The sequence below is a fragment of the Hypomesus transpacificus genome, chromosome 12, assembly GCF_021917145.1.
Source record: "Hypomesus transpacificus isolate Combined female chromosome 12, fHypTra1, whole genome shotgun sequence".
NCBI classification, from domain to species: Eukaryota; Metazoa; Chordata; class Actinopteri; order Osmeriformes; family Osmeridae; genus Hypomesus; species Hypomesus transpacificus.
This window is the reverse complement of record NC_061071.1, coordinates 9,660,101-9,688,023: the sequence shown is the minus strand read 5'-3', so window position 1 is coordinate 9,688,023 and position 27,923 is coordinate 9,660,101. Positions and strand designations below refer to the sequence as shown.

General features: G+C 49.6%; 4 protein-coding genes across 4 annotated transcripts; 2 read left to right on the top strand and 2 right to left on the bottom strand.

The window, feature by feature from the left end:
- Positions 1–272: 272 nt before the first annotated feature.
- Positions 273–2,674, top strand: LOC124474935 (L-threonine 3-dehydrogenase, mitochondrial-like; the record flags this gene model as incomplete). Its single annotated transcript, XM_047031400.1, has 8 exons — positions 273–378; positions 556–598; positions 719–789; positions 877–1,026; positions 1,150–1,322; positions 1,445–1,535; positions 1,728–1,997; positions 2,138–2,674. Coding segments are annotated over 8 exons (1,044 nt in total), but the record flags the coding sequence as incomplete, so codon positions are not given.
- A 927-nt stretch (positions 2,675–3,601) lies between these two features.
- On the bottom strand, positions 3,602–5,956 carry c12h8orf74 (chromosome 12 C8orf74 homolog). The gene is made up of 5 exons (XM_047030849.1): positions 5,900–5,956; positions 4,858–5,044; positions 4,454–4,677; positions 4,055–4,210; positions 3,602–3,943 (listed from the first exon to the last, which is right to left on the bottom strand). Exons 1-5 carry the CDS (start codon positions 5,945–5,947, stop codon positions 3,731–3,733), a joined length of 828 nt encoding a protein of 275 aa, XP_046886805.1. The 5' UTR covers positions 5,948–5,956; the 3' UTR covers positions 3,602–3,730.
- Positions 5,957–11,159: 5,203 nt separating this feature from the next.
- On the top strand, positions 11,160–22,437 carry rp1l1a (rp1 like 1a). Its single transcript, XM_047031399.1, has 11 exons — positions 11,160–11,390; positions 11,557–11,958; positions 12,206–12,512; positions 12,641–14,618; positions 15,933–17,195; positions 17,274–18,489; positions 19,013–19,339; positions 19,595–20,077; positions 20,206–20,577; positions 20,791–21,108; positions 21,211–22,437. The coding sequence occupies exons 1-11, from the start codon at positions 11,160–11,162 to the stop codon at positions 21,613–21,615; spliced, it is 7,302 nt and encodes a 2,433-aa protein (XP_046887355.1). The 3' UTR covers positions 21,616–22,437.
- Positions 22,438–23,574: 1,137 nt separating this feature from the next.
- si:ch73-340m8.2 (tyrosine-protein kinase SRK3) lies at positions 23,575–27,704 on the bottom strand. The gene is made up of 9 exons (XM_047031502.1): positions 27,072–27,704; positions 26,627–26,748; positions 26,223–26,386; positions 25,814–25,973; positions 25,451–25,603; positions 25,262–25,317; positions 24,680–24,833; positions 24,475–24,606; positions 23,575–24,366 (listed from the first exon to the last, which is right to left on the bottom strand). The coding sequence occupies exons 1-9, from the start codon at positions 27,356–27,358 to the stop codon at positions 24,173–24,175; spliced, it is 1,422 nt and encodes a 473-aa protein (XP_046887458.1). The 5' UTR covers positions 27,359–27,704; the 3' UTR covers positions 23,575–24,172.
- Positions 27,705–27,923: the final 219 nt, after the last annotated feature.

Sequence of the window (27,923 nt, the reverse complement as noted above, 5' to 3'; positions counted from 1 at the left end):
ACAAGTACGGGAACAAATTAGCTAGCTTGCTAGCATGAGCTGGCCTGGTAAGATTTGCTGTGCATAATGTCATTTGCAACTAGATAGGACGCGCTAGTGAGTCGACGTCAGCTGATCTTCTTATAGGGCGAGTGCTGTAGCCACTTAAGGCGTTTACATAAGTGTGTATCATTTCTTAAGTTATGCAATTTGTACTAGGATGATTGTGGCCGGGTTGAGTGGTGTGTCACGATGTGCGTTACCGGCAAGGAACAGCATCATCAGGCCGCTAAAAAACGGTGCGTAGCATCATTTCACCCCATTCTCAAGTCAGTCCCGTGGCTGGCATTCACTCCTCGTCACTAACAGAAAACGAACATCCCAAAGTCCTCATAACAGGTAAGCAACTTTCCAATCGTTTATTGTCAAAATTATAACAACAATAAAGAAGATTGTCAAGAGTCTGCCTTGCATCCTCTGATAGTTTGGTTGCCAGCACTGGTTTCATGCAGGGTTTCCATGGCAACAGCTAGATGGGGTGTCCATGACAACATCGCTCTACCCTGTGTGTTCTAGGGGGGCTGGGCCAGCTGGGGGTGGGGCTTGCCAAGATGCTGCGGTAGGAAATTTGCATAACCTCTTCTGATTCGCTAAAATTGCCCAACCTTTATTTGTAAGTTGCAATATGGAGGGACATTTCGTTTTTTTCTTACACCTCCCTATTCACTGGCTCTGTTAGGAGACGATTTGGGGACAACAATGTGATTCTGTCAGACATCAGAATGCCGCCTAACGAGGTCTACCACAGTGGTATGTACATTATGCCTCCTGGCTTGTTTTGAGTACCAACGATACAGTGAGTCTGTGCAGACTTAGGACAAGCACTGCGTTCCGCAGGGCCGTTTATCTACTCTGACATCCTGGACTGTAAGAACCTGAGGGAGATTGTGGTTAACAACAACATCAGCTGGTTGGTCCACTACTCTGCTGTGCTGTCTGCTGTGGGAGAGGACAACGTAAGCCTGGCTAGACAGGTCAACATCACAGGTACGGTGTGGAATTGGGTGTCTGAGGAGTACATACACACACACACACACACACACACAGACACACAGACACACAGACACAGACACACACACTCTCTCACTAACTCTTTCCCTCTTTCCGTAGGTTTCCATAACATATTAGACATATCAGCAGAACATGGTCTTCGTGTGTTTGTCCCCAGCACTATCGGAGCCTTCGGGCCCTCCTCACCCAGGGACCCCACCCCTGAGCTGTGTGTGCAGAGACCTCGCACCATCTATGGTGTCTCCAAAGTCCACGCTGAGCTGATGGGAGAGGTAACACACACACACACACATACACACACTGACAACACAAAACATAAAAGACACACACACACAAACAACCAAACAATATACACACCCACACCTCCACTTGATCCTCTGGTTTTCTCTGTCAGTACTACCACCACAGGTATGGGCTAGACTTCCGTTGTCTCAGATACCCAGGGATCATCTCTGCTGACTCCCAGCCTGGTGGAGGCACTACGGGTGAGAACCCACCCTCACCACAACCTCTCCCCTCCCCCACACACACACACCCCTCAGAACCTCTCCTCTGCTATTTAAATCAGGGAACCTCCATCTGTCTCCAAGTCCAAAGTCACTTTACAATAATGTAATAACCCCCCCCCCCTTCTTCCTCACTCTTTCCCGTAACCCCCCTCCTCCTCCTCCTCCCAGATTACGCTGTCCAGATATTCCACGCGGCGGTGAAGAGCGGCAGGTTTGAGTGTAACCTGCGCAGCGACACTAGGCTGCCCATGATGTACATCGACGACTGCCTGAGGGCCACGCTGGAGGTCCTGGAGGCCCCTGCCGAGGCCTTGTGCTCTCGCACCTACAACATCAACGCCATGAGCTTCACTCCCCACGAGCTGGCTGAGGAGATGAAGAAGGTGCTGCCCGAGTTGAGGGTCACATACAACGTGGACCCTGTCAGACAGGCTATAGGTGAGGGGTGTGCTGGATGTGAGGGATGTTATGTCATTGTTTTCTATAGTAATTACAGTAACTCTACCTACATTCTTGTGAGATTCATGGCTTCATAGTTTAAGGATGTTTACCGAGTGTTCTCCACTCCCAACCCCTAGCGGACAGCTGGCCAATGGCGTTTGACGACAGCGCGGCACGGCGGGACTGGGGTTGGAAGCACGAATACGACCTTCCGGAACTCGTCCAGACGATGCTCACTCACATCACCCCTGGTAACCGGCTGGTACGCGCCTACTAAGACCGGTCCAGGTCTCACTCCCGGACCTTAAACAGACTTACTGGTTGTTGCCGCAGATATAGAGTAAAGTGTGTTTCAACCCAAAGGGTCACAAGACCAACAATTGAACCAAATCTCTTTCTAAAAGAAACATAAGCTACTTTGTTACGGTGAATTAGCTTGCATAACCTAACCCACGGGCTTGGTTTCTGAATATGTTAGAATTGATGAATATTTCTGTTTCTAGATTTGCAAGCATTCGTTTTTTAGACACTCCTGCCAATGCGTCACGTCAGATACCTAGCAGCTGGCTGGCGTTCCTGGCGATTTCTGCTCGCCTTTTCAGTCATTTTACAGTCATCCAGCTAGTCCTGTACAGTTGTACTCACAACTCCCACGAACCATAAGGATGCTGTTTATAACCAAAGCTAAGAGTGCTGTAACCACAGCTACGGGGTGCTGTATCCATAGTAACTGGTGCTTAAACCGTAGTGGCCTGATGTCAGTGTCCACTAGTTATACTGATGTTTTCCGAAGGATGCATTTTATCTGGGATGGCACTTGTGTTAGATATACATAGGTTGAATATAATATACAATATACACATAGCATGGGTCATCAGGTTTCCCAGGAGTCTATGCGCACTGTCATTTAAGCAAAAAGGGGACATACCATTATATTCAGAAAATTATGAAAAGTTTGGCAAAGATTCAACTTTTCCCTTAAAATGAAGCTGATACACATTTTTATAACATTCAAAACAGATGCAATATAGAAATATCTTGACTAGTGGTCTGAGGCTTGGACCCTACTGTAAATGTATATTTTAGGCTATATATATATATCATAATGATGCTAGATCCATAGATTGAAGCAAGTTTTGTTTTGAATGTCTGTTTTTTTAATTTTTAACTTATTTATTATGTTTTTTTGTTGTTGGTTGTTACTTTGTATAATAACCAGTGCTAAGTTTTTTCTCTGGTGTGTTCTGAATGTAGCTTATGGAGTTCTTAGTGTTACATTATTTTATTGAAATGCTACTTATCTCTTGGATCCCTTAGTACGTAAGCTTTCAGCATTCACCCAATAGAGGGCAAGCTGGACACTCCACAGTCCGATAATGAATGGCTCTTGAATTGAAACAAGTACTGCAGTTATTTATGTAATTGTTTGTCAAAACCAAAATATACTTTTTTAAATTAAATATTAGAATGTGTGTGGCCTACTTGTTTTTTATTTCTATCTATTACAAAAAGGCATAAAATAGTATGGACATAATGTGCTTTCATACATATCAATGTTAATACACATTCTTGTTTTTATTTTATTTTTTTGTGGGGGGGGGGGTTTAAAATGATATTAAAATGAACACTATCATTGAACAGTGTGTTATGTTTTAGTTAGTATGTTGTCTCTAGTATGTGACCCAGGCTTCCTCCAACAGAACAGGTCCTGTTCCACTCCCAGCCAGATCTCACTTCTTCCTGGCCTTGGCTGTCTGTGCAGGGCCTGTGAGGCCAGCACTACCGGCAGCATGACCTGTGTGTGGGATCCCCCTGGTGGCCAGAGTGGTGTGTTGCAGTTTGAGCTCCAGCAGGTCGTAGACCAGGTTGCTTTCTCTCAACAGTCTCCCCAGCAGCAGCTCTCCCCTGGCCCTCACAGCACCTCGCACCAGCTCCATCACAGCCTGGAGAGACAGCCCAACAGGTTTATGTGGCAGCACACACAACACTTCAGAGGAACTCTACAAGGGCAGCAGTAAGCCCCCTGACAGCAGGGGAGGTGTGTCTGTATTTACATCTTTGTCCAGTCTTCCCTCCTGAGGGATGTCCAGCTCTTCCAGAATGACCTCTGACCCCTTTCTGAGATGCTCCAGCTCCTCTTCCTTCAGTTTCTCGATGGCTGCCAGATGTGAATGTGCACGCTTGCGCTCCCAATAATCCACATCAGTGCCCTGGTAGTTAGGAAGACGGTAGTTGGACACAAGGAATGTAGGGAGGTAGAAGGAGAGTAGTTAAGTACTGGGAAGATGATTAGATAATGATGTGCTACGAAGGACGTTAGGTACTGTAGAAGGTAGGTAGTTGGGTACTTGGCAATTAGTAGTTTAAGCAGGTAGTTAATTAGAAATATGAAAAACAAATGAATACACTTGAATGAATGAACACAGAGAATAACCGTTCAAAGTACACCCTACCTGATTTAGGGGTAGGGGTAGGGGGGGTACCTGGACCTCCAGCTGTTTCTGAACGACTGACAGGTTCCCAGCTCCGCCCACCACAGCCTGAATTAGCCGTTGCCTAGTGATGCAGGTTTCAGAGAGGAAGTGGAAAAGTGTTGTGTGATGGACGGCGTTGAGACGGGGCAAATATTCCAACAACTTACCCCTGATCAGGGACACTATTCTAGATGAGTCCAAATCTGTAGACATAAAAAGATAGGCTCTCAAATGTGACCATGTGTTAGTCTTAAATCAATTATTGAGTTAGATGCAGTGCATTGCATCCAGACAGTGCCATGTGAAATAATACAAGAATTGTACTGTAGAAAGGTTTTAACCTTGTAAGGAACCACTTGCTGCATGGCTCATCCGGAACTAACCTTTGAGCTCAGGGAACAGGTCTTTGGACATTCTGGCCACTGATGTCACCTGAGACCAGCAGAGACCTCTCGCGGCAGCGAACATGGTGGTTTCATAAACAAATTGCTGATGGGCGAGCACCCGAGTCTCGTCCGAGAACTCCGTCCATGAGAAGTGGCGGCTTAGGCGAAAGAGGCCCTCTTCTCTCTGATTGCAACACAAACATCACCATCCTCATCAATTACACTTAATGTTTTGACATATACGGGTCTGTAGGAAATAATTATAAACTAAAAGGTTTGAGTTACAGTAGTATGAATGCGTGTGAACGTTTCATATGTGAATGTATTTCATGTGTTTGTGTAAGGACAATCTGCATTTTTTCCTAAACGTCCCCTTATACTTATAGGCTACTTTTTTTCCTACCTATTTACTACCTATTTTTCTTCGTTTTCATACGTCGAATGTGCAATGATTTCGTTATTAATGCAATGTTTCAGTGCTTTTATCAAACAAAAACCATGCTATCATAAGTATATGTGGAATGCAGCGCAGACTCGTGAGCACGGCTGTGCGAAATGCACTTGTCTGCGATTGATGGGCGGACTGCCGGGATGCAGGGCCACATACGGTAAGACACCGGTTTGCTTTTCGATTGCTGGCTCCATGAGTCGAGTATGCTAATATTCAATAGATTTTTGTAAAAACAACACAATGATTCAAGCTCTTGATGTCTATAGTTTGTTTAGTCGGTTAACTTGTTGCTTGATCAGTCAGAGTCACGTGGGAAAACACGCAAACTCACCGTCGGATAGTATGCCAGTTCACGTTTACGTTGCTTATTTTCCAAATTCTGACCCTGGCCAAGTGTGCTAATTGTTTACGCTGCTGCCATTGTCGTACTACTAGTAGGCTAACGAACTAGCTCTACTGTGTGTTGTGTAGCCCGCTTTAAGTTGTTCCCCTTTTAGCTAACTCTGCTCTTGAGGTATTTGATGTTTAATTATAGCTTGACCACTTTTACATTCTTTCCTACAGTACTCATGTCCGTTATTCAGATACCTGAAGTATCGTTATATTTCCCATTTCAGACTCTGATAAGGCAGCCATTGCAGTTGTCCTGGGCTTTGTGGGGACTGGGGAGCTTTCGTTGCTAGGGGTAACCAAAGTGCAAGTGACAGGTGTGACTGGTGACGTCAGCTTCAGACTTTTCAAAAGCCTGGTACTGAATACGGTACAAAAATTACTTGTTGGCCTATTTTCTGTAATAATTTTTCCGCCATCCCTACATCCACATATCGTGAAAGGGACATCTTTTTATTTGTTAGTTGAGAATTTTTTTCTCACGTGGAAGATCTATTGTAGGCTATAATAGGCTAAGACAATAAAACATTATCAGAATCAGAAGGATTTTATTCGCCATGAATGTTTGCATAAACAAGGAATTTACTTTGGCAGGGAGGTGCATACATTAAACATATAGGAATATTGAAACTTATTAGGCCTATACACGCACGGTTTGTAATGAAAATGTCCTAAATTGCCTGTTTGTAAAGTCTGACCCTGTGTGTGTGTGCGTTTGCAGTAAGGCACAGTAGCTTTTGTTAATTCCCCATCAACACAGATGGCTCAGGCATGTCTAATCCTCTTTCTCATGAATCCCCTTCTTCCTCCCCCACGTCCCCTCTCTTTCACAAGCGAGTGGATAATAACTAGTTTGAGAAATGAAACGAGCAATGAGAACAATGCGACGGACAATTCCCGGTTTTGTGCTGAACATTAATTGAAAGATATCAAGGAGCAGATAAGCTGTCCCATCGCGCTCCCTCGGATAACTGACACAGAAATTAGTTAATCGCATGTGCGGTTCAAGGATTGTAGCTCGCGCACTAATATACCTATTGAAGGAGGTGGTCTAGGGGTCTGGAAAACACACCTCTCATCAGAATTAAACATATTTACTTTAAAATAATCCCGATAGGAATTTCTGGAGTATAAGAAGGTGGTGTTTTGCTGGGAAATGCTTCAATTACGGTAAGCTGTGCTGAACAACCTGCTTAATATGTTACCAGAGCTTTGGGAGATAGATAAGTGGGGTGCTGCAAGGTGTGTGCGTCAGTGTGTTTGTGTGTGTGTTTGTGTGTGTTAAAACCAGGCCCTGGTCCAGTTGTTTACATGTAGGATCTCTGAATTTGATGAGTCACGGCTCAGTTTAAGTGATGAGGGTCAGAGAGACAGCAGGCAGAGTGGGAAGAGGGGACACCTATTTTTAGTACCTTACATGATTTTAGATGCAGATGAATGAGCAACAGAGCAGTATAACTGAAACAGTGTTGAACATATAGTCACTGGTGGAGTCTGTACCTGTAAACCTCCCTGTGTTTCACTTCTCAGTGTGGTCTTCTGAAGCCTCCATTGGGAGGTTTGGTTGTCTAGTTTCTGTCATAATAGGAAATCGAAAGGCTGTCATACTCCTCCTCTATTTCTTAGTGCCTAGAGTGCCCAGGGACCCACCTACACATTTCTCTCTCTCTCTTTCTGTCTCCCTCCCCCATCTCTCTGAAGTCCTGTCTCATAACTAGTGGAGCATGTGTCTGCTCCCAAAGCTGGTAGAACATACACCATTACATCCCTGTACTTTTTATGTTGTGATTTGAGAATCTTTGAGATGTTTTCCTTTGCATGTAAATATCTCACTTGCTGACCCCAGACTGGAAGTTCTGGTAGCTAGATGTAATGCAAGTGATAAAATGAAACATTGTGATTTTCATATTGCTCTGTTTGGCTGTTCACAATCCTTGTGTAGTCTCACAGTGTCCTAACCTTCATGACATCAGACCAGGCAGCTCTCTCCTCAGAATCACCTGGTCTTTCATACACGCAGCACCAGCTCCAACCACCAGGGGGCTCAATCAACCTCTCAGCCTCTCTCTCTTTCTCTCTCTCTCTCTCTCTCTCTCTCTCTCTCTCTCTCTCTCTCTCTCTCTCTCTCTCTCTCTCTCTCCTCTCTCTCTCTCTCTCTCTCTCTCTCTCTCTCTCTCTCTCTCTCTCCTTTACTCTGCCCTATCCATATTGCATATCAGGTCCAGCTAGCGAGCCTCCGATGCAGACTACTGGTTAGACCCTTCACAGTGCCTGTGTGTGTGTGTGTTTGTATGTCTGTCATTTTGTTATCTTTCTAAGACTGCCCTTCTCCAACTGGATAATCTGTCATTTTCTAATCACTGCACTGTGTGTGTGTGTGTTACAGTCCAGGCTGTGCTCTCACTTCTAAGAAGTTAATCTCTAACAGCCATGCAATCAAAATAGAGCTTTTCACCTGGCAGGTCCAATGATCAGGTGTACTGTACTGTCCCTCTCCTCAGGACACCTCGACTGACCTTTCACTCATAACGCCTCCACTATGCAACACAACTACATGTAGTGCAGTCCATGTAGCGCGTATAGACTGGACTGTTTGTCTTGCTATCAATTACAGTGAGCCAGAGAAAGAGACAGAAAGAGAGATTAAACTATGTTAAGTCTTTGGCTGGTATAAATGCATACCACCTGTCATTACGTTTTAAAATAGAAGGTTATAAACCCATGTTTTAAGACATCAGGGCGAGTGGTACCGTCACGGGAAGAGGTGGGGTAGGACCCAAATGCAGGAGAGTCGGCAAACATGGCGTCAAATAAAGGGGTTTATTCTCAAAAACGGGAAACTGACAATGTGTAATGAGAAGACCAAGACTGGACACAAAATAGGAACCTAAGTACACAGAACAAAACAAGACACAGGTGGACACAATGAAACTAACGATACTGAAACCCCTGAACGAGACACAGGTGAAGACAAAAGGGAAGGGAAAAACCAAAAAAACAGGGGGGCACAGCTGTGGCCATGACATTATAGACCTCTGTAGCAGTGGTTCATGCAGGACAGGGGGTACTTGAGGACCAGGGTTGAGAACCACTGCTCTATAGCATCAAGTAAAAGGATGTTATAAAATCACATGACACTAGGTTTTAATGATGGCCAGTGGAGCTACTGCAGCCTTCCTCAGGCCTCCTGTCTTCCCTGAAGCTCAGACGGGGGCAGACGGTGGAGTTCTCCATGTGTTTCCAGCTCTCCAGCTCTCTGAGCTGCCCCGTGCACGCTGCTCTATACCTATTGCACCTTCATGCCTCACCCCCCCCCCCCCTCCTCTCTAGCTCTGACCCACTCAGATCACAGGTGATTATGGAGGCTTTGCGTTCTATCCTTGGCCTTCCTCTTCTCTTCCTCCCCTGTCCTCTCCTCCTCCCCTGTCCTCTCCTCCTCCCCTCCCTCCTTCCTCTCATCCTGTGTCCAGATTAATGGCAGCCATCTTAGAGGAGGAGGCCGTTTGCACGTGGCTAGGCTAACGCTCTTCTTCATTATCACTAACAGAGACGCAGCTAGCACACACACACACTCTCTCTCTCTCTCTCTCTCTCTCATACACTCTCAAGGCAGTCTGACAGTGGCAGTCAGAACTGGGGCCGATTGAAGCTCAAGTACTTCCCTATATACAGATTCTGCCTGGGTGCATCATGTTTCCTGATTATGTGAGTAACATTGCTGGTGGTTGGGACAGATAGGAGTTACTGTTAAAGATGTAGATTCTTGTTCTGGTTGGGAGAACAGCTGTAGATCACTGTAATAGCTAAGATGATTGTGTAGTGTTTATGAGTGTTGGTGACAAGCCAGGCAGTATTCGTGTTCTGTAGCTAGAGTCAGGAGCCGGTTGTTATTACTTGTCGATTCAGAAGATGTATCTCCAGAAGCCTGTTGTCGTGTCATGTGTAGTGACAGGATATCTCAGGAGAGGAGCTGGTGTATTTACTGTCATCAATGTATTCATGATCTCTGTTTGATTCATTTTTCGCCTCAAACTGTGGGCATGTGTGTGGGTGTGTACTGTTAACCTTCATTGTTGTTGGATTAAGTTGCCTATTACGGGCTCAGCAGGGAGAACAGTTTAAGGAGTGCAGGGAGAGGTAGGGTAGAGGAGCAGTAATCCTCAAGTGAAGGCCTAGATTCAGACCAGCATACTGGAATCACCTGGTCCACCACTGGACCCGTGTAAATGTGTGTGTGTGTGCGCGCATTTATACAAAGTGGGTGAAGTGTCTGTGAATATGAGAGGGTGGGTGGAGTGTGTGTGAGTGAGTGTGTGTTTGGTGTGTGTGTGTGTGTGTTTGAATGGCTGTGTTATCAGTGTGTTTGTGTGCATGTTTGTGTGTGTGTTTGAGTGATGGAAAGATGAAGGGAACAGAGTGAGGGCTTTTTCAGGTGGTCTGTCTGGTGGCAAACATCTGGAATATAGATGGATGCCAGCAAGGGTTGTTCATGCTGTACTGACCTGTTTGACACCATTACCTTGTCTTCTCTATGTATGTTTGTATCTATGTATGCATGTGTGTTTGTGTGGCAGGAAGAGACTTGATTCTACGGGGTTATGCAATGTCATAACTAGAAACAGACCTCTGAGCAGTTTACGCTCCAAATAGGATTGGTAGAGTGACAGTAACACTCCTCTAAACTTAGCCCGGAGAGCTAGCCTCTTAACTCATCAGAAATACATGCGTCAAACCACCAATATATTATTTAACGTCTTAATTTGATTGTTAATGGGTTATTATTCATTCATTCATTAATTTGGATGTAGATTAGCTGCTGCCGATATCTGTTATCTTTCTGAGGTTTACAGAAAACACAAAAAAACACAAAAACAAATAACAATACAAACACAGTCACATGACAGACAGCAGAGCAGTTAATAACATGATGGTGCTTGACAAGTTAAACCACTGTACAAGACACCCACAGTAGTCCAACAATTTAACTTAGGTTTCTCTCTCTTCATACCTGGACAGTTGGAAAATATTTGCAAATATCATCATGTATATATCTCATGTAATATGTAATATGTGGTTTTCTACAGTGTGGATGTTGTGTGTTGGTGTGTTGTTAAGTAGCATATGTTGGGTGATTTAACCAGGCTGACAGACTGAGAGAGCAGCATCATCACTGGATCAAAGCTGTACTTGGCTCAATGTTATCCTGAATCCCCAATCAAATGCTCTGACGTCCCGATTACAGATTACAGAACAGCGTGTGTGTGTGTGTGCGTCTGTGTTTGTGTAAGTGTAATTACATCCAACTGTACAGGTTTGGAAATGTGAAGAGATTAAACATTTGGACTATACCCTGTAGGATTTTGTTAGTTTGGTCAACAATTCTCTTCATAAATTAAGATGTTTTTGTTTGCATGCGTGGACGTGTGTGTGTGTGTGCAGGTCTGTGTGAGAGGGCAGTATGCAGTCATCCCCGACAGATCTGTGGGACAACCACAGCCTGTTTAAAGATGCCTCACCACTCCCTCAGCCCCCCCCCTCTGCACGCCTCGCCCATGTGACCTCCGCCGCCCCGGCTAAGCGAATCACCTTCTACAAAAGCGGCGACAACCAGTTTGGGGGGGTCAGGATGGCGATCCACAAACGCAGCTTTAAATGCTTTGATGCCCTGCTGGATGACCTCTCACAGAAGGTCAGACTAACCCAGGAGCTCCTCTCAGAACTGCCAGACTGCCTGCAGATTCTCCAGCCTGTCTTTCCTCTGATGCAGTTTGAACTAAGAACACCTGTTCCTGTTTTATTGGCGCATGTACGTATTTGATATCTGTGTTCACTCGTGTTTGTGCACGTGTGTGCAGGTGCCCCTGCCGTTTGGCGTGCGGACCGTGACCACGCCCCGCGGCACCCACAACATCAAGCAGCTGGAGCAGCTGGAGGACGGCGCGTGCTACCTCTGCTCCGACAGGCGGCAGGCTAAGCCAATCAACATGGAGCTGGCGGGCAAACGACCTGCCGTCTGGCATCATCACGGCCGGCGCCCACACCGGCCCGATGGCCCGCCCGCTGCGTCCGCGGCGCCCACACACCACCCAGCTCATCGGCAGCGGCGCGTGCTATTGGTCAAGAACAGCGACCCGGGGGTGAGGCGCAGCGTGGTGCTGGGGCGGCGGTCCACTCACAGCCTCAGGGCCTTCCTGGAAGAGGTCTCGGAGCTGATGCAGTGTCACATCAGGAAACTGTACACCATGGAGGGACGTAAGGTACGGCATCGGCGTCCGGGTGTCCGTTTTGTGTGTGTGTGTGTGGAGTGTGTGTTTTGTTTGCCAGCCAAGTTTGTGTCTGGTAGCATGTGTGCCATGTTCTTTATTTGAGCTGGTACTTTGTCTTAAGGTGTGCATGCCCATGTGTCCGTGGTTGCGTGCGTACTTGTGTGCTTACATGTGTCCATGTCTGTGTGTACTTGTGTGTTTACATGTGTGTGTTTCTGTGTTTACGTGGGTGTTCCAGATTGACAGCGTGCAGAGCCTGCTGACGTGCCCTGGTGTGCTGGTGTGTGTGGGCCGCGAGCCCTTCAGCCCCCTGCTGGTGGAGTTCCTGAGGAAGAGCTCTGATGAGAAGCTTCCAGGGCTGGGGCCAAGAACCTCTGGCAACGGGGCCAGGACGCCCGGCAACGGGGCCAGAACGCCCGGCAACGGGGCCAGGACGCCCGGCAACGGGGCCAGGACGCCTGGTAATGGGACCCGCTCCCCAGTCCACGGGGCCCCCCGCTCGGGGGCCAGCATGTGCAGTGAGGGGCATGAGAGCAAGAAGAACGGTAGGTCAAGGATCAAGGATCAAGGGTCAAGGGTCAGGGTGAAGCACAATGAAGCCAAATGGTCACTGTGGTTTTCTTATGATGTCTCTCTCCCCCTTTCCCTTTCATCCATTTCTGTTATTCCATAGTTAACTTTGGTCTGGAGACCAAGAAGAGCATCATCCACCCTCGCTCCGACTCGTCCAACCGCTCTACGCGTTACTCCCTCTCCTCTGAGAAGTCCTTCCCCAACGGCCTCGGTACCTGCTCCCACTCCCACCCGCAGAACCAGGCCCGCACCGCCATCTTGAACGACGACATCGAGAAGCGTGTCCTGGTCAACAAAGATGGCAGCCTCTCCGTGGAGATGAGGGTGCGGTTCCGTCTCCAGAATGACCAGACCCTGCTGTGGTCCACACAGATCAAGAAGTCCCCATCGGACTCTCTGACCAATGACTGCTTCTCCCTCAAGGAGACCCAGCCCCCATATCTGCCACAGGGCCAATCAGAGAGCCGCTCCGACTCGGGCTCCTGTGACCCGGAGGCGGTAGAGTACGTAGCCCAGCCTCTACAGCGCCCCCTGGAGGAGAGCCACTGCCCCTGCTGCTACCAGCGTCAGGACCAGCCCTACGACCTGTGGGAGAACCCTGCCCACAGCAAAGCTGCGGCCATGCCGCTGCAGACCTCCAGACACACCCATTCCACAGTCAGACACACCCACTCCTCCAGCTCCTCCTCCTCCTGCCACTCCCAGAGGCTGGTGAGGAGGCGCGCCGAGCCCTCGGGGGGAGGCCCGGAGCCAGGCCAAGTGCTGCAGGAGGAGATGTGTGTGACGGAGGAGGTGCAGCGCAGGGTGGAGGTGGAGCGAGATGGAGACACCAGGGTGGTTTGCACTGTCAGGAGGTGCTGCAGCCGCAGTGAGATGACTGCCGGCGACGGCCTCCACCCACACAGCCGCCGCGAGGAGGAGGAGAAGAGTGAGGGGGGAGGAGGCAAGCGAAGCAGCCAGAGTCACGGCAACGAGCTGATGATGTCAGAGGGGGAGGAGCGTCCGTTCTCGGCGGTCAGTAACTCCTCCCACATACTTCATGCTCTGCAGGAGGACCTGGACGACGAGGACCTTCCCCCTAGCGTGTCTCGCTGCTGCCATAGCAACGACCTCACGCCAACGCCCTGCCACCTGACCCCACAACCGCCCAGCCGAGCCTCCGCTTGCTCCCCTCACTCCTCCAAACACAGGAAGCTCAGCCACAGGGCCTCCCCCAGCCCGGCAGCCACGCCCCTGGGCGGGGCCGCAGGAGAGGAGGGGGAAGCCAGCAGGGCTGCCTCAGCAGTCTCCTCCTGCCTCTGTGGAGCCGCCGCGCCCCAGTCGCCAACCGCTCAGGAGGACCAAGACCGCCCGGTCAGCGCATGGTCCAGAAGCAGCCACGCCTCTCGTCGCTCCAACAAGGCCAGGACCCCGAGTCCGGACGAGGGAGAGGGAGCGGACGACGAAGACAATGAAGAGGAGGAGAGGCCGCCGAGTGGCCTGTCCACTCACACTGGGCTCTCTGGCTCGTCCAGTGTGTGTCCACACTGCGGAGGCTGTGATCGAATGCCCACATCCGGAGATTCGGCCAGCCAAGCTTCCAACACTTCCCGCAACACACACTGCTCCCACCCGAGGGCCGCCAACAGTCCCGACAATGATGATGAATGTGTGGCTGAGGGAGAGAGGGGGGCCAGCGTAATGTCGGAGGGGTCCGATGTGTCGGGCGCGTCCCAGGGTTCCAACAAGTCCAACTGCACCGCATGCGGTCGTTTGTCTGTGACATCACACTACACAGAGGCCCGAGTGGCCAGCGCCATGTCCCAGGAGTCTGTGCGGTCCCGGAGGTCTCGCTCCAACACGCCACCAGAGGCACCAGAGACCACCCCACCCATGCCCCTGGTAGAAGAAGAAAACGACAAGGAGGAAGACAGAGCAGCTAGTGCCATGTCTGCTAAGTCTCATGCTTCTATCAGGTCGACGAGATCCCACAAGTCTAACTATGATGGACCTGATGATAACAGTCCAACTGAAGTAGAGGCAGGCACCACAAAGAGAGCAGCTAGTGCCATGTCTGCTAAGTCCAACCTCTCAGCCCGGTCTGGTCGCTCTCACAGATCTACCAAGGCTTCAGAGAGAGCAGAGTCTCCAAGACCAGATTCTGTCGTCGAAGACACAGAGGAGAGGGCAGCTAGCGCCTTGTCAGCTAAATCTAAAGCTTCAGTCAGGTCTAGCAAGTCCCACAAATCCACCTGTACCGACAGCGGAAGAGCTGTTTCCCCAAGCTGTCAAGTAGCGGATGACCCTGCAGAGGAAGAAGAAGAGAAAAATAAGGAGGTAGAAGAGGAGAGGGCAGCTAGCGCTTTGTCTGCTAAGTCTAAAGCTTCAGTCAGGTCTCGCAGGTCCCACAGGTCTATCTGCACTGGCTGTGGAAGAGCTTCATCTCTTCTTTCTCAAACTCCTGAAGCAGGGGAGGAGACAGAAGAGGTAGGAGGGGAAACAGAGGAGGTAGGGGAGGAGACAGTAGAGGTAGGAGGGGAAACAGAGGGAGTAGGAGAGGAGACAGTAGAGGTAGGAGGGGAAACAGAGGGAGTAGGGGAGGAGACAGTAGAGGTAGGAGGGGAAACAGAGGAAGTAGGAGAGGAGGCAGTAGAGGGAGGAGGGGAAACAGAGGAAGTAGGAGAGGAGGCAGTAGAGGTAGGAGGGGAAACAGAGGAAGTAGGAGAGGAGACAGTAGAGGCAGGAGGGGAAACAGAGGAAGTAGGAGAGGAGACAGTAGAGGCAGGAGGGGAAACAGAGGAAGTAGGAGAGGAGACAGTAGAGGCAGGAGGGGAAACAGAGGAAGTAGGAGAGGAGACAGTAGAGGCAGGAGGGGAAACAGAGGAAGTAGGAGAGGAGATAGAGGAAAGAGCAGCAAGCGCCATGTCATCTCAGTCTAAAGCATCTGCTAAATCCACAAGATCCCACAAGTCTAACAGTGAGAATCACACTGCTGAAGTAGAGGCAGGCACTACAAAGAGAGCAGCTAGTGCCATGTCTGCTAAGTCCAACCTCTCAGCCCGGTCTGGTCGCTCTCACAGATCTACCAAGGCTTCAGAGAGAGCAGAGTCTCCAAGACCAGATTCTGTCGTCGAAGACACAGAGGAGAGGGCAGCTAGCGCCTTGTCAGCTAAATCTAAAGCTTCAGTCAGGTCTAGCAAGTCCCACAAATCCACCTGTACCGACCGTGGAAGAGCTGTTTCTCCAAGCTGTCAAGTAGCGGATGACCCTGCAGAGGAAGAAGAAGAGAAAAATAAGGAGGTAGAAGAGGAGAGGACAGCTAGCTCTTTGTCTGCTAAGTCTAAAGCTTCAGTCAGGTCTAGCAGGTCCCACAAGTCTACATGTAATGGACATGTAAAATCGGTGTCACCTAGCTGCCCTCCAGAAGCAGACGAACAGGCAGATGAAGAGGAGGAGAAACCCGAGGAGAGTGCTGCAAGCGCCATGTCGGCGCAGTCTAAAGTGTCAGCCAAGTCCAGCAGGTCGCACAAGTCCACCTGTAACAGCAGTCCACCAGCTGTGTGTCCCACTCCTAACCCAGAGGACGTTCCTGTCATTGAAACAGCAGAAGCAGAAGGAGAGGGCAAACAGAGGGATGAAGAGGGAGAGAAGGAGGAGAGAGCAGCCAGCGCCTTGTCAGCTACGTCAAAAGCATCCGCCAAGTCAACGAGGTCCCACAAGTCGACCTGTAGAGCTGTAACTCCAGAGGTCCCTGCCAATGAGACAACGGGAGGAGAGGAAGAGGGAGGCACAGAGAACAGAGCAGCCAGCAGCCTCTCAGCTAAAACCAGCTCATCACAGAAGATCAAAACTCCTGTGGAGGTGCCAGCAGGGCGGGCACAGAGTGCCTTATCAGTGACCTCCAGAACACCCAAAGCCATCAGATCTCCCTCCCCCAGCAAGACCCCTCGCAGAGAGGAGTCTCCCTCCCCTTCGCAGAGACCCCGCTCCCCTAATACTCCCAAAACACCCAAACCTCCAGTTCCTTCCCCCAGGAAGCCTCAACCCCCGGTCCAAGAGACTGATCCCAGCCCTGGTAAGACAGAGGAGAGAGTCCCCAGCTCCTTGTCTGTTGGCTTCAAAGCTACTACTAGGTCCCGCCAATGTCACTGCGGAGCTGCAAAAGCACCTCCTGAAGAGGGCGAGGAGGAGAGGAAGGAAGAAGGGGAGGAGATGGAGGAGCGAGAAAAGGCCGGCAGTGTGCAATCAGCCGCGTCAAAACGCTTGCTCTCGTCAGCCAATCGGGACAGCCAATCAGGCAGAGACAGTGCCGCTGAGAGGCCGCTAAGCCGCACCTCCACAACGTCCATGTCCATCGAGCTGCCCGAGGAACAGACACAGGAAGCTGCGGCCTCAGAAAGCCTGTCTGACAGTGGGAAGTCCAACATCTCCGCTCGGACGCACACTTCCTGTAAGAGCCGAGCCAAGACCCCCGATGGACCTCAGGAGGCAGAAATGTCCGGGGCAGAGGACAGGGCTGCTAGCGCTTTGTCTGCTAAGTCTAAGACCTCTGTCAGGTCTAGCAAGTCCCACAAGTCCATCTGTAAGAAAAGTGCCAAAGCGCTGTCTCCCACTCCCAACCCGGAGGACGTTCCTGTCATTGAAACAACTGAAGCAGAAGGAGATGGAGAACAGAGGCATGAAGAGGGAGAGAAGGAGGAGAGAGCAGCCAGCGCCTTGTCAGCTAAGTCTAAAGCCTCTGTCCGGTCTGGTAGATCTCATAAATCTACCGCCAACGTCAGTGCAAGGGCCTTGTCCCCTGGTCCTAAAGCAGAAGACATACCTGTCATTGAAACAACAGGAGCATCTGAAGACCGAAGGGATGACGAAGAAGATATCACGGAGGAGAGGGCACCTAGCGCCTTGTCTGATAAGTCCAAAGCTTCAGTCAAGTCCAGTAAATCTCACAAGTCTACCAGTAATGGGACTGTAAAAGCTGCTTCTCCAAAGCCACCCAACGGCCCTAAAGCCAAAGTCACCAGTCCCATCCCCAGCACCACAGGAAGTGACCTAGATACAGGAAGTGTAAAAACTGCCACAACAGTGAGAGCTAAAGGCAAAGCAGGCAGCCAGGTAGACACCACTGAAACCAGGGCCATATCGGTGATGTCATCATCCAGCGCCAGGGTCCGCAGCAAGTCCCCCTCCAGAGCTTCTCAGGTCAGCCCAAAACCCTCCAATCAAGCGACGCTTGAGACGGGAAATGCCACCAGCGCTCGCTGTGAGAACAGCCTCAGACCCTTGTCTGCAGCCTCATCCCGCTCCAGCTCCAGGACCAGGGCACAGGTGGCGAGCGAAGGACAGGAGAGGTCAAAGAGCAGCTGTGGCCTCCTGGAGGTCAAGGGTCAAAAGATTACGTTGGACACCAGCAGCGATAACGGAAGTGTCCGCACTGCCAAGTCGACAAAATCGACAAAGGCCACGACAGTGAAGGAAGCCCCAGACTCTCCAAGACCCAGCTCAGCCTCCTCCAATAAGAGCAAGCCCAGGAAATCAGTGGACAACTCCAGCATGGGTGCCCTCTCCCACTCGCTCTCTGCCGCCGACCTGCTGAGGGAAACGCTAGCCAGCACGCGCCCCCAAAGCTCCGCCTCCGAGAGGGCCAATGACAAGGCCAGGAGCGAGCGGAGTGGGAGGAGTCAGAGCAGCAGGAAGCCCAAAGAGAACAAAGCGGAGCTCGAGCTGACCCCTGCCTTCCTGCCTAACGCGTCTCCCAACGAGGTGGTCAGTGATTGGCTGATGAGCATTCCAGCTGACGGCGGGGCGTACACACCTGGAGACGAGCTGGACGAGGGAGGAGAGGGAATGGAGAAGAGAGGGGAGGAGGGTGGGAATGAAGAAGATGAGGGGATCACAGAGCAAGAGAAGGAGGAGGAGGAGGCTCCCCAGGACATGGAAGAAGAACAGGAAGTGAAAATCGAGGAAGAAGAAGTAAAGCAAGCGGCGGAGGAACTCCAGGATGAGCCTGAAGATCCAGAAGAGGAGGAGAAAGAGAAGAAGGAGGTGGAGGAGGAAGGAGCTGTGGAAGGCGAAGGCGGGACTGAGGAGGCAGAGGGAGGAGCTGAAGAGGAGGTGAAGGAGGAAGAGAGAACTGTCACTGACCTGGCGCTGCTGCGTTCCACCATGCTGTGTCACAGCAGCGACTCAGTACCGAGGAACAGATACTCATCTGTTTCGGTCATGAAGGTTCTGTTGAGTCCCTGTCTGGACCGCTGTCACAGTCTACCTGAGGTAAAAACACACACCGCACCGTCCTCCACAGCATTCGATCAGTGATTTGGATGTTTGGGACTAGACATGTATGTTCAGTCCAGTTCGTTTATTTGTATTGTTTTATTTTCCATTCCTACTGTATGAAGGATCATTTCCATTCAAAACTTGACGTTTTCTGAATCTGCAGAAAGGCTCCAGTCGTGTTTTCTCACCCTCTATCTTCCTTCTGTTTGTGTTCCAGGTGTCCCCTGTGCATGGGCGTCGGCTGAGCACCTCGGCCAAAGGCCTGCTGGACTGCCTGGCCCAGCTCCAGCTCATAGACCCCACCTCGGGCCCAGACGCAGGGCCGGACGCGGACAAAGACCGCAAGCAGCGCTACTCGGAGCTCATGGACATCCTCCAGTCTCTCTGGCTGACTGACCCACGGGAGGGGAGAGACAGAGGCAAGGACCAGGTCACCCCTCCCACGTCATCCTCCGGGGTGTACTCTGGGGGATCCGCAGGGTCCAGGGGTTCTGGGAATGGGGGGGTCGAAACCACGGAAAAAGGAGAGATTCCTGAGGAAAGGGTCACCACCATAATTGAGGAAGGAGAAGGAGAGATGGATGAAGGACTTGGAAAGGCAGAGGAAGGAGAGGGAGAGACAGAGACAGAGAGAGGAGAAGGAGAGACAGAGGGAGGAGAAGGAGAGACAGAGGGAGGAGAAGGAGACACGGAGTCCACAGACCTACCAGCAGACCAGGCTACTCCAGACACAGAGCAGAGCAACCCAGGAGAGGATGCCAGCACACCTGATGAGCAAGCGAGCCCTGTCCCTCTCCAGGAGCACGGCCAGGTTCTGAAGACCCCCGAAAGCCCCAAGGCCACCGAGACCCCTTCATCTGACGACCTTAGCTCCACCTACAAGTCCCCCACCGACACCGAGAGAGACACACCAGAAGACACCAGCTCGAGCACCCCGCCCTCGGTGGTGCGGGCACCGCTGTCCAGGCGCGTCTCCCAGGACCCCGACCCCACGTGGGTGCTCAACCTGCTGAAGAAGCTGGAGAAGCAGTTCATGAGTCACTATACGGACGCCATGGTCGATTTCAAGGTGCGCTGGGACCTGGACGACAATGTCCTCCTGGACGCCATGATCTCGGAGCTGAGGGACGAGGTGAGCAAGCGCATCCAGAGCAGCATCGACAGAGAGCTGAGGAAGATCCAGGGGCGGGCGGGGAGAGGGGGGAAATCCCCGAGGCCTCCCCAGGCAGGACACCTCTCCAGGGAGTCAACCATGACAGAACAGAGAAGGCGCAGGCTGAAGGTGAGGGGGGCAGTGGGGGAGGGGTGTGTGTTTCATCTGTCACCACGACTGAATTGAATATCCTTATCTAATGACAGTGCTTTGACTTCCATTATTAAAATGAAGTTGTGTTTGTTTTTTATGCGAAGGTCATGAAGGACCAGTCCTTGAGCCTGAGCCCAAACCCGAAACACAACCCAGACTCCCATAGCGACGGAGACGGGACGTCAGGTGCCGACTTCAGTGACCAGCGCAGCGAGGACGAGTACTGCCCGTGCGATGCTTGCATACGCAAGAAGTTGGCTGCCCGGCCGATCAAAGAGCAGGCTGTAGTCGTCACTGCACCAGTGATAATGGAGTTTGACCTGAGGAAAATCCTGCAGCGGAGGAAAGAGCCGGAGTCTGTAGCGCCCCCTCTGTGTAGGGAGGAGAGCGGCAAGGACACCCCAGAGGAGGCGGGGAACCTGGAGGTGCTGCAGGAAGTAGAGGAGGAAGAGGAGGAGATGACGAAGGACGATATCGTACCATCCATCATCATAGACGCCACCATACCCGAGGAGGAGGAGGAGGAGGAGGAAGAGGAGGAGGAGAAAGAAAAGACGGGGGAAGAAGTAGGTGAGGAAGATACTGGAGGAGAGGAGGTGGAGGGGGAGACAGGGGGAGAAGAGGGTGAAGGAGAGAATGAGGGAGAAGAGGAAGAAACTGAGGGAGAGGAGGAAGGTGGCATGCCCGAGGGAGTGGAGGAAGAGATAGCTGAAGAGATAGAGGCTGAGAAAGGAGGGGATGAGGAACAAGACGAAGGCGGAGCAGAGGCCGAAGATGGGGGTATGGATGAAACAGAGGATGAGGTGAAGGAAGAGGACGCTGCAGTAACGGGTGGGGAGGAGGAGGCTCCTGTTGAGGAAGATGCGGATGGTAAAGTCGGGGCCTCTGCAGAGGCGGAGGATGAAGATGATGCTACAGGGGACACTGTGACAGATGAGGACAGGAAGGGGCAGGAAGCAGAGGCACAGGAAGGGGAGGGGTCAGAGGAGGAAGTGGCAGCCCCTCAGGTAAAGACCTGTCTCTCGTCTGTGAGATCCTTAGACGCTGAAATGGTATCGTTGTCCGCTTTAAGACTAAACCTGTTTCCCTTGCTGTGTCGTCTTCCACAGGAACAGGAAGTGACGTGTGTTCAGTGTGTAACGGAAGGGGAGGAGGCGGATGCTGAGGACTCAGACATGGATGCCAAACGCCTGCTGGAGGAACAGTGTGTGGAGAAGAATAAAGGAAGAGAGACGGAGGGCCATCTCATCCACCAGTTCACCAAAACCTCAGTAGAGTCCCAGTCTGGCTCCATGGAGGCTGTGTACCCAGAGCCCAAGAGCCCAGTTTCCCCCCTGCGCCCTATCATCCCCAAAGGGGACCAGGAAACTACCTTGGAAGGACCCAAGATGGTGTCAGTGTCCACCGGTGAGGGCGCCGGGGGCAAAGGCCACAGGAGGAGTCGGTCTCCAGCCCGGTCCAAACGACGCACACCCAAAGAATGCGACCTGGAGCTGGACGACATGGAACTCTAACTTTACCATGACAACGGCAACCCAAGACAACTATTTACCTTTACGGAGCATGTCGGTCAAAACTGGAACACCCTAGAACTGTAATCCTCACCTGAGGGTTAGATCAACTAGAACCTTAATCTGCACAGAACAGACTCTTAAACCACTTAAAGCACTTTATAATTCCAGTTTGGGTTCAGGGATAAATCTACAGGTGGACATTGTCCTGGCAGAAAACCATGTTCTCCATAGGAGCTGGCTTTGTAAGAAAACAACTACATATTGAAACTTGAAACTTAACAAACCATATAAACATCACGTATTTCTATTAGAAAAGCTGTATTTATGTATTATTGTATTTGTTTATATTTTTGGAAAGGATGTATGTTACATACTGTATGGTATATTTATTTGTGAATGAGTCTGATTTAACCGAAGAAAAGTGTATTTTTAAATAATTAATACGAAGGATAAGTTAAAACATGGACAATTATGGACCACAGGGTATATGGCTAATAGCCTCACACATAATGTGTGCATCTATGAGACTAGCCGTTAGGGCAAAAACATGTATTCCAAAGTTTAAAAAACAAAAAAAACATGTATATCTCCTACTAATCAACATTAGAGCTGTAATATTGTGCAGAATGTTGGATTCTCAGGGACTTTTTTAATAGAGGATTCTGGTGGTCGGACTGTATCCAACGACCCTTCGCTTGACGTCCAAATCGTGCACCCTCCCCCGACCTCCACAGTCAGGGTCGGGGTTGTGTTTTCAAAGGTGTTTGTCGAAGGGAGTGTTTATGTGGCTTTAAAGCACACCTCAGATTTAAGGTTGGGTAACGCACCCCATAATCAAAGCTCCGTGCGGGTTCACCAGCAGCTCGTGCAGGGTTGCGTAAAGGCCATGTGACGCAGGTACTTCCCATGTGATGCTGGTGCTTAGCTGCGTCCGACAGTAATCAGAGTCAGCCCCAGTCCTGGGCTAATGCCTTACTGTATCCATGGAGACGAGAGAGAGAGAGAGACAGGGAGAGAGAGAGACAGGGAGAAAGGGAGAGAGAGAGAGAGGGAGAGGGAGGGAATGGAGAGAAAATATTTGAGTGGAGTAGATATCACTTATCAATTTTTTGTAGTTTTATATTTACACTTTATAAACCGAGAGACAAACCTTGTAAAGCTGAAAATATTTTGGAGGACAGTGGGCGAGTCTCCATTGTTTTGTGGATGAGTAATTCAGTCAGAACTGGTGATGCTGACCATTGTGTTTAAATGCTGCTATTGGTGCATTTGGCTGTCAATCATCCCTAGGGGACCAATACAAAGGGTGCACTGTGTACAGTCAGGGATGATGATTGTGATGTCATATGCTTGATCATATAAACAAAATAAAGTGTATTAATGTAAATACTGTGTTGCTGACAGATATTCAGATATACTGTATGTATGGGCCCAAGTACATCTTACTACTGAGGCTGAATCACACTATAGGTAACAAGGTTTTGCCTTCAAACATGACAAAATGTATCACACACCTCAAAAGAAATCCAGATTTTTTTTCCAGCATGCTGTATTACATGTAAACCCACTGAATACAGAGGCAAGACACTGCATTTCAACACTTTTGTAGGCAGCCATTGCTGTATTATGTACTGTAAATATGTTTGTTTGGAGCTGTGAAAGGAAACCCTTTTTGACACACTCAAAGTGGCTCAGTCACCCAGAAGAGACAGTCGTACGTCACTCTAATCCCCAACCTGTGTGTGTGTGTGGGAGAGAGAGCACAAGAGAGAGAGATTGTGTCTGGTTGCGTGTGTGTGTGTGGGAAAGAGAGCACAAGAGAGAAAGATTGTGTCTGGTTGTGTGTGTGTGTGTTCTTTGGGGATTTAGGTTAGGTTATGTGAGTCTGATCTGGACCAGATTTAGCGTCTTGGTAGGGAGTGTCAGGGTGAGTATGAGGGTGGACGAAAGCACAGAAAGAGAGACAGGCAAGGAAGGATTTCCAAGCAAAGCATATTTATTACGCAAAACAAGTACCCAGCAGGAATACTCACAAGACTCAAACGGCTTCAACGGTGTTGAAAGAGAACAGGCAGCTGTATTTGTGTAGATACACTGCCCCCTAACTGCGCAGAGATGTTGCAATCACATACAACTAATGATGCATTAACTTCTATGATTAGTGTCTCACATCATTTGCTAATTGATTCAATTCAGCCCCCTTAATAATTTCAAAGGAAATCCATTTTAAAATATTCACAGTTACAATTCACAGCTTTGTGTTGTTTGCCAGTACAATTCCATGATGGCAAACCACATCGTTTTTTATAAAGCTGTGGTGGATTGTAGATGATATCAGCTTTGTTGTGTCTCGTGCAGGCTGGCCTCCTTGGTGATAAGGACTGGTCTCTAAACCCTCTGCTCAGTGGGATGAAATGCCCTGTGGATCTTGGTTTAGTCACCCAAAGCAGCCCCGCCATAGTCTCATCTTCCGTTCACTTCACGCAACCATTCAACGTGCAACATATTAAACACTGGAAGTCACCACCGCCACGGTGCATTATGGAGCTGGAGGGTTTTATTCCAGTGCAGTGAGACATTCTGGGGCCAGGGTTGTCAGCCTGTGGATGAGGTTCAGGAAGGCTGGTCTCAGCCAGGGGTCTGGCCTCCAGCAGAGATCCATGATGTCATACAAGTCTGTGGGACAGGAGGGGGGGCATGGCATCCTGTACCCCTCTGCAAGGCTCTTAACCACCGCCGCCGTAGTCAACTCTGTCACCATACACACACACACTGAATAAATACTGTATGAGAAAACAGGGATTGTGTGTGTGAGCTGTGTAGCTATTGTGTTTAGTGTGTGTGTGTGTGTGTGTGTACCCAAATACGGCTCCTCTCCATATGTGATGATCTCCATCAACAGAATCCCAAAGGACCAGACGTCACTCTTACTGGTGTAAGGCTCCCCTCTGAAGATCTCAGGAGCCATCCACTTAAGAGGAACCTTTGTATCTACAGAAACACACTCACATTAGCACAAACACACAAACAAACACACACGCACACACGCACACACAAGGCTTACCTTTGGAAACCTTCTCGTATTCAGGGAATATGAACTGAGATAGACCAAAATCAGCGATCTTGCAGCTTAGCATCTCGGTCAGCAGAATGTTATCTGCTCTCAAGTCTCTGTGAACTATCTTTTTGGTTTCCAGATATGCCATGCCCTCTGAGACCTGGACACCAGAGGATGAGGAGGAGGGAAAAGGATGGAGAGAATAGGAGGAGGAGAAAAAGGAGGGGGGAAGAGGCGTAGAGGAGAGCAGAGGTGGAGTAGGAGAAGGAAGAGGAGGAGGGTGAGAGAAGGGAGAGAGAGGGATAGACAGCGTAGGTGTCGTGAGGAACTTGAAACAGATAATTATGTTGAGACCTAGATGAGTGCTCTTGAACACAACACACAACAGAAAGCATAAAAATAATAAATTCTCTTATCAATGTTAAGATGTTGTTTGACTGAGTTACACAAGGCAAGCTGAATGTCACCCCAATCTACGATTCACCTCAAAATCTTTCACTCCTCCTCCATCTCAATACAAGACACTAGAGGAGTCATGAAGGTCTAATGCTGTGTGTTGGAGAGGGAGCGTGAGGAGATGTTCTGTACCTGAACAGCAAAGTCTAGCATGAGGGTGAAGGGTAGTTCTCCAATCTGGCTGTGCTCTGGAGATAACAGTTGCCAAGTCTCTGGTCATTATCTTTTACAAACAGGACATAGTTATATGGGGGGGGGGGGGGGGGGGGGGGTCTGTGTGCGTGGGGGGAGGGGGGGGGGGGTGGTATGTGTGTGTTTCACCTTTGAGGAACTTGCTCAGGCTTCCATTTATCATCACCTCTGTGATGATACAAACAGGTTCTCCCTTGGTAACGACCCCGTACAGCCTTAGCAACCGCTCATGATGAAGCCCCTTCATGATCTCAATCTCTCTCAGGATATCTTCACTGAGCGCTACACACACACATACACACACACACACACACACACACAGGGGACCCATGTAGGAAGAAAGATACAGAGCGGAGGTGTGAGACTGAGTGGAAGCTTGAGAACAACAAGCTTGAAGAGTGAATAGGAGAGAGGCTGAAAACACTGTTTTTGCCCCAGAAAAAAACACATATATACCCCTTTTCATCCACACACATCCACACGGTACCATACCTTTAAACTGTTTTATAGCCACAGGAGTGGTATTGTTCCAGAGTCCACTCCACACCTCCCCAAACTCCCCACTGCCCAGGCGATTCACCCACATTAGAGTGGTACGCTCCACCTCCCACTGCTCCTGATAGGAGAGAGTGGCCACCGTGGGACAGTCCAACTGCAAAAGACGGGGGTGAGACAAAAGGTCATCTAAATGTCAGCTAACAATGATTTAAACCTGCAATGGGAAACATTATTAAATAACATCAAATTTTATACAAAGCATACTGAACTTTCAGCCTTTCCTCCAGCTCGAGTTTGACAAAATAAGCCAAAGAGGAAGACTAGCCATGCTTAGTAACCGTAACATGAGCTTTGAGGTAAACTATGATTGTGGCTGTGGTCCAGAGTTTAAATGTCCACCAACCTGTATGCAGGGCTGTTCTAGTCGGCAGCAGAGTCCATCAGGGTCTGTCGAATAGGATTTTACCAGTTCTATCAGATTCTGGAACTTTTTCCTCTTAACCAGGAAGTACATTCCACCCTCTCCTTCCTGGATTTTGTAGTGTCTGGCCACCGTTCCACTTTTCACTGCAGAGACACACACAGATAATAGATTCCTATCATGTTATGTTATAGTTTATTAGGATATTATTTGTAATTTACTTTATCTGGAACCTAAAAACTGTTCTTAAAACACATTTTACAGCATTCTCCTTCAGATACAATAGAAGAACCCTTACAAAGCTATAAAGTAAAAATGTTCCTTGTGAAGGTACTTTGTGGTGTGTCAGTGTGACCTGATTGGTAGCTGGAGTGTTTTTCTTTCACCTGACAAGAAGTATTTTCGGTTGTCCCGCCTCTTTGACACAAGAAAGGCCCCCTCAGAGTTCTCAGGTCTTAGAAGACAGCGCTTAGCCTCCAGACGGGTGGTTACACTTTCAAAATACCAACTACACACGCACACACGCACACACACGGACACACGAACAAACACAGTCAAACACACACATTGTTTTTCTCATACGGATAAAAACAGAACACGTAGCAGCATTCCAGCAATACCTCCACTGTGATGGTGGCAACGTGTGACATCACTTCTAAAACCTTCAAACTTTCTGACCTCAAATCACACACACTAATAGACTCTCTTGAACACAAACACACACACACTAATAGACTGTCCTGAACTTGAAAACACACACACTAATAGACTGTCCTGAACATGAAAACACACACACTAATAGACTCTCTAAACCCCAACACACACACTCACGGTTGTGCCTCCAAACTGTGTAGAGGTCTGACAAAGACCCGAGGGACGTATCCCTGCTCCGGGCCAGGGATAGTGGCCTCATCACCGCTCTGCTTCTCTGTGTGTCCCTCCTCCCTGGTCCTACGGACGTAGAGCCAGTGAGTCGTCTCAGCAATCACCTCCAGCACATCTCCCTTACGCAGGGTCAAGTCTCTGAGGGTGCGACATGGGTAGTTGTAGAGCGAGGTGAAGACTTGAGTTGCGGACGGTTTGGGGCAGAGCTCTGGGCAGCAGATGGAGTTACCCATGTTGTCTGCCTGTCTGCTTTTCCTTCTGTTGCCTGCCTGTCTGTCTATCTGTCTGCCAGCATGTCTGTATCCCTGTCTGACTGCCTGTCTGTCTGTGTCTTTCTGTCGGTCAATTGGTCTGTCTGTTAGAATCAAAACATGTTTTCTGAGCAGTTTGCCGGCCTGCCTGTCTGTCTGCCTGCCAGTCTTTCTGTCTGTTTGTAATTCCAAAACATGCTTCTTTAGTGGTCTGCTGAAGGCTGGTAATCCTGTCCGGTCCAGCTCTTAAGAATCGACCAGATCTTGGTACAGAAACCAACCCACCGTGACTACTAGGTACTGGAGCATGGCTTTGTGTGCGAGTCAGAAAATATCATCAGAACTTTTAAACTTAGAATCAACCCCTCCCTTTCCGCACAGGCCCCTCCCTCCTGTCTCCGGGATGCCAGTTGCCCAACTTGTTTTCATTGTCTTCCAGGTAGAATTTGGCTTGCATCCTACACTCAGATACATACACAAACACACATACACACTTCGACAAACACACACACTGACAGGCACACCCACACATAAGCTAACACTCACA

Excerpts from the sequence above, each read along its gene's own strand:
- rp1l1a (XM_047031399.1), top strand. The coding sequence starts at position 11,160 with ATGCAGTCATCCCCGACAGATCTGTGGGACAACCACAGCCTGTTTAAA. Across the intron at positions 11,391-11,556 it reads TGGATGACCTCTCACAGAAG|GTGCCCCTGCCGTTTGGCGT; the intron begins GTCAGACTAACC and ends ACGTGTGTGCAG. Across the intron at positions 20,078-20,205 it reads AGAGAAGGCGCAGGCTGAAG|GTCATGAAGGACCAGTCCTT; the intron begins GTGAGGGGGGCA and ends TTTTATGCGAAG.
- c12h8orf74 (XM_047030849.1), bottom strand. The coding sequence starts at position 5,947 with ATGGCTGCCTTATCAGAGTCTGAAATGGGAAATATAACGATACTTCAG. Across the intron at positions 5,045-5,899 it reads GAAATATAACGATACTTCAG|AGAGAAGAGGGCCTCTTTCG; the intron begins GTATCTGAATAA and ends TGTTGCAATCAG. Across the intron at positions 4,678-4,857 it reads CCTGTTCCCTGAGCTCAAAG|ATTTGGACTCATCTAGAATA; the intron begins GTTAGTTCCGGA and ends TTATGTCTACAG.
- si:ch73-340m8.2 (XM_047031502.1), bottom strand. The coding sequence starts at position 27,358 with ATGGGTAACTCCATCTGCTGCCCAGAGCTCTGCCCCAAACCGTCCGCA. Across the intron at positions 26,387-26,626 it reads CCGAAAATACTTCTTGTCAG|TGAAAAGTGGAACGGTGGCC; the intron begins GTGAAAGAAAAA and ends GTGTCTCTGCAG. Across the intron at positions 24,834-25,261 it reads TGCTAGACTTTGCTGTTCAG|GTCTCAGAGGGCATGGCATA; the intron begins GTACAGAACATC and ends TCTGGTGTCCAG.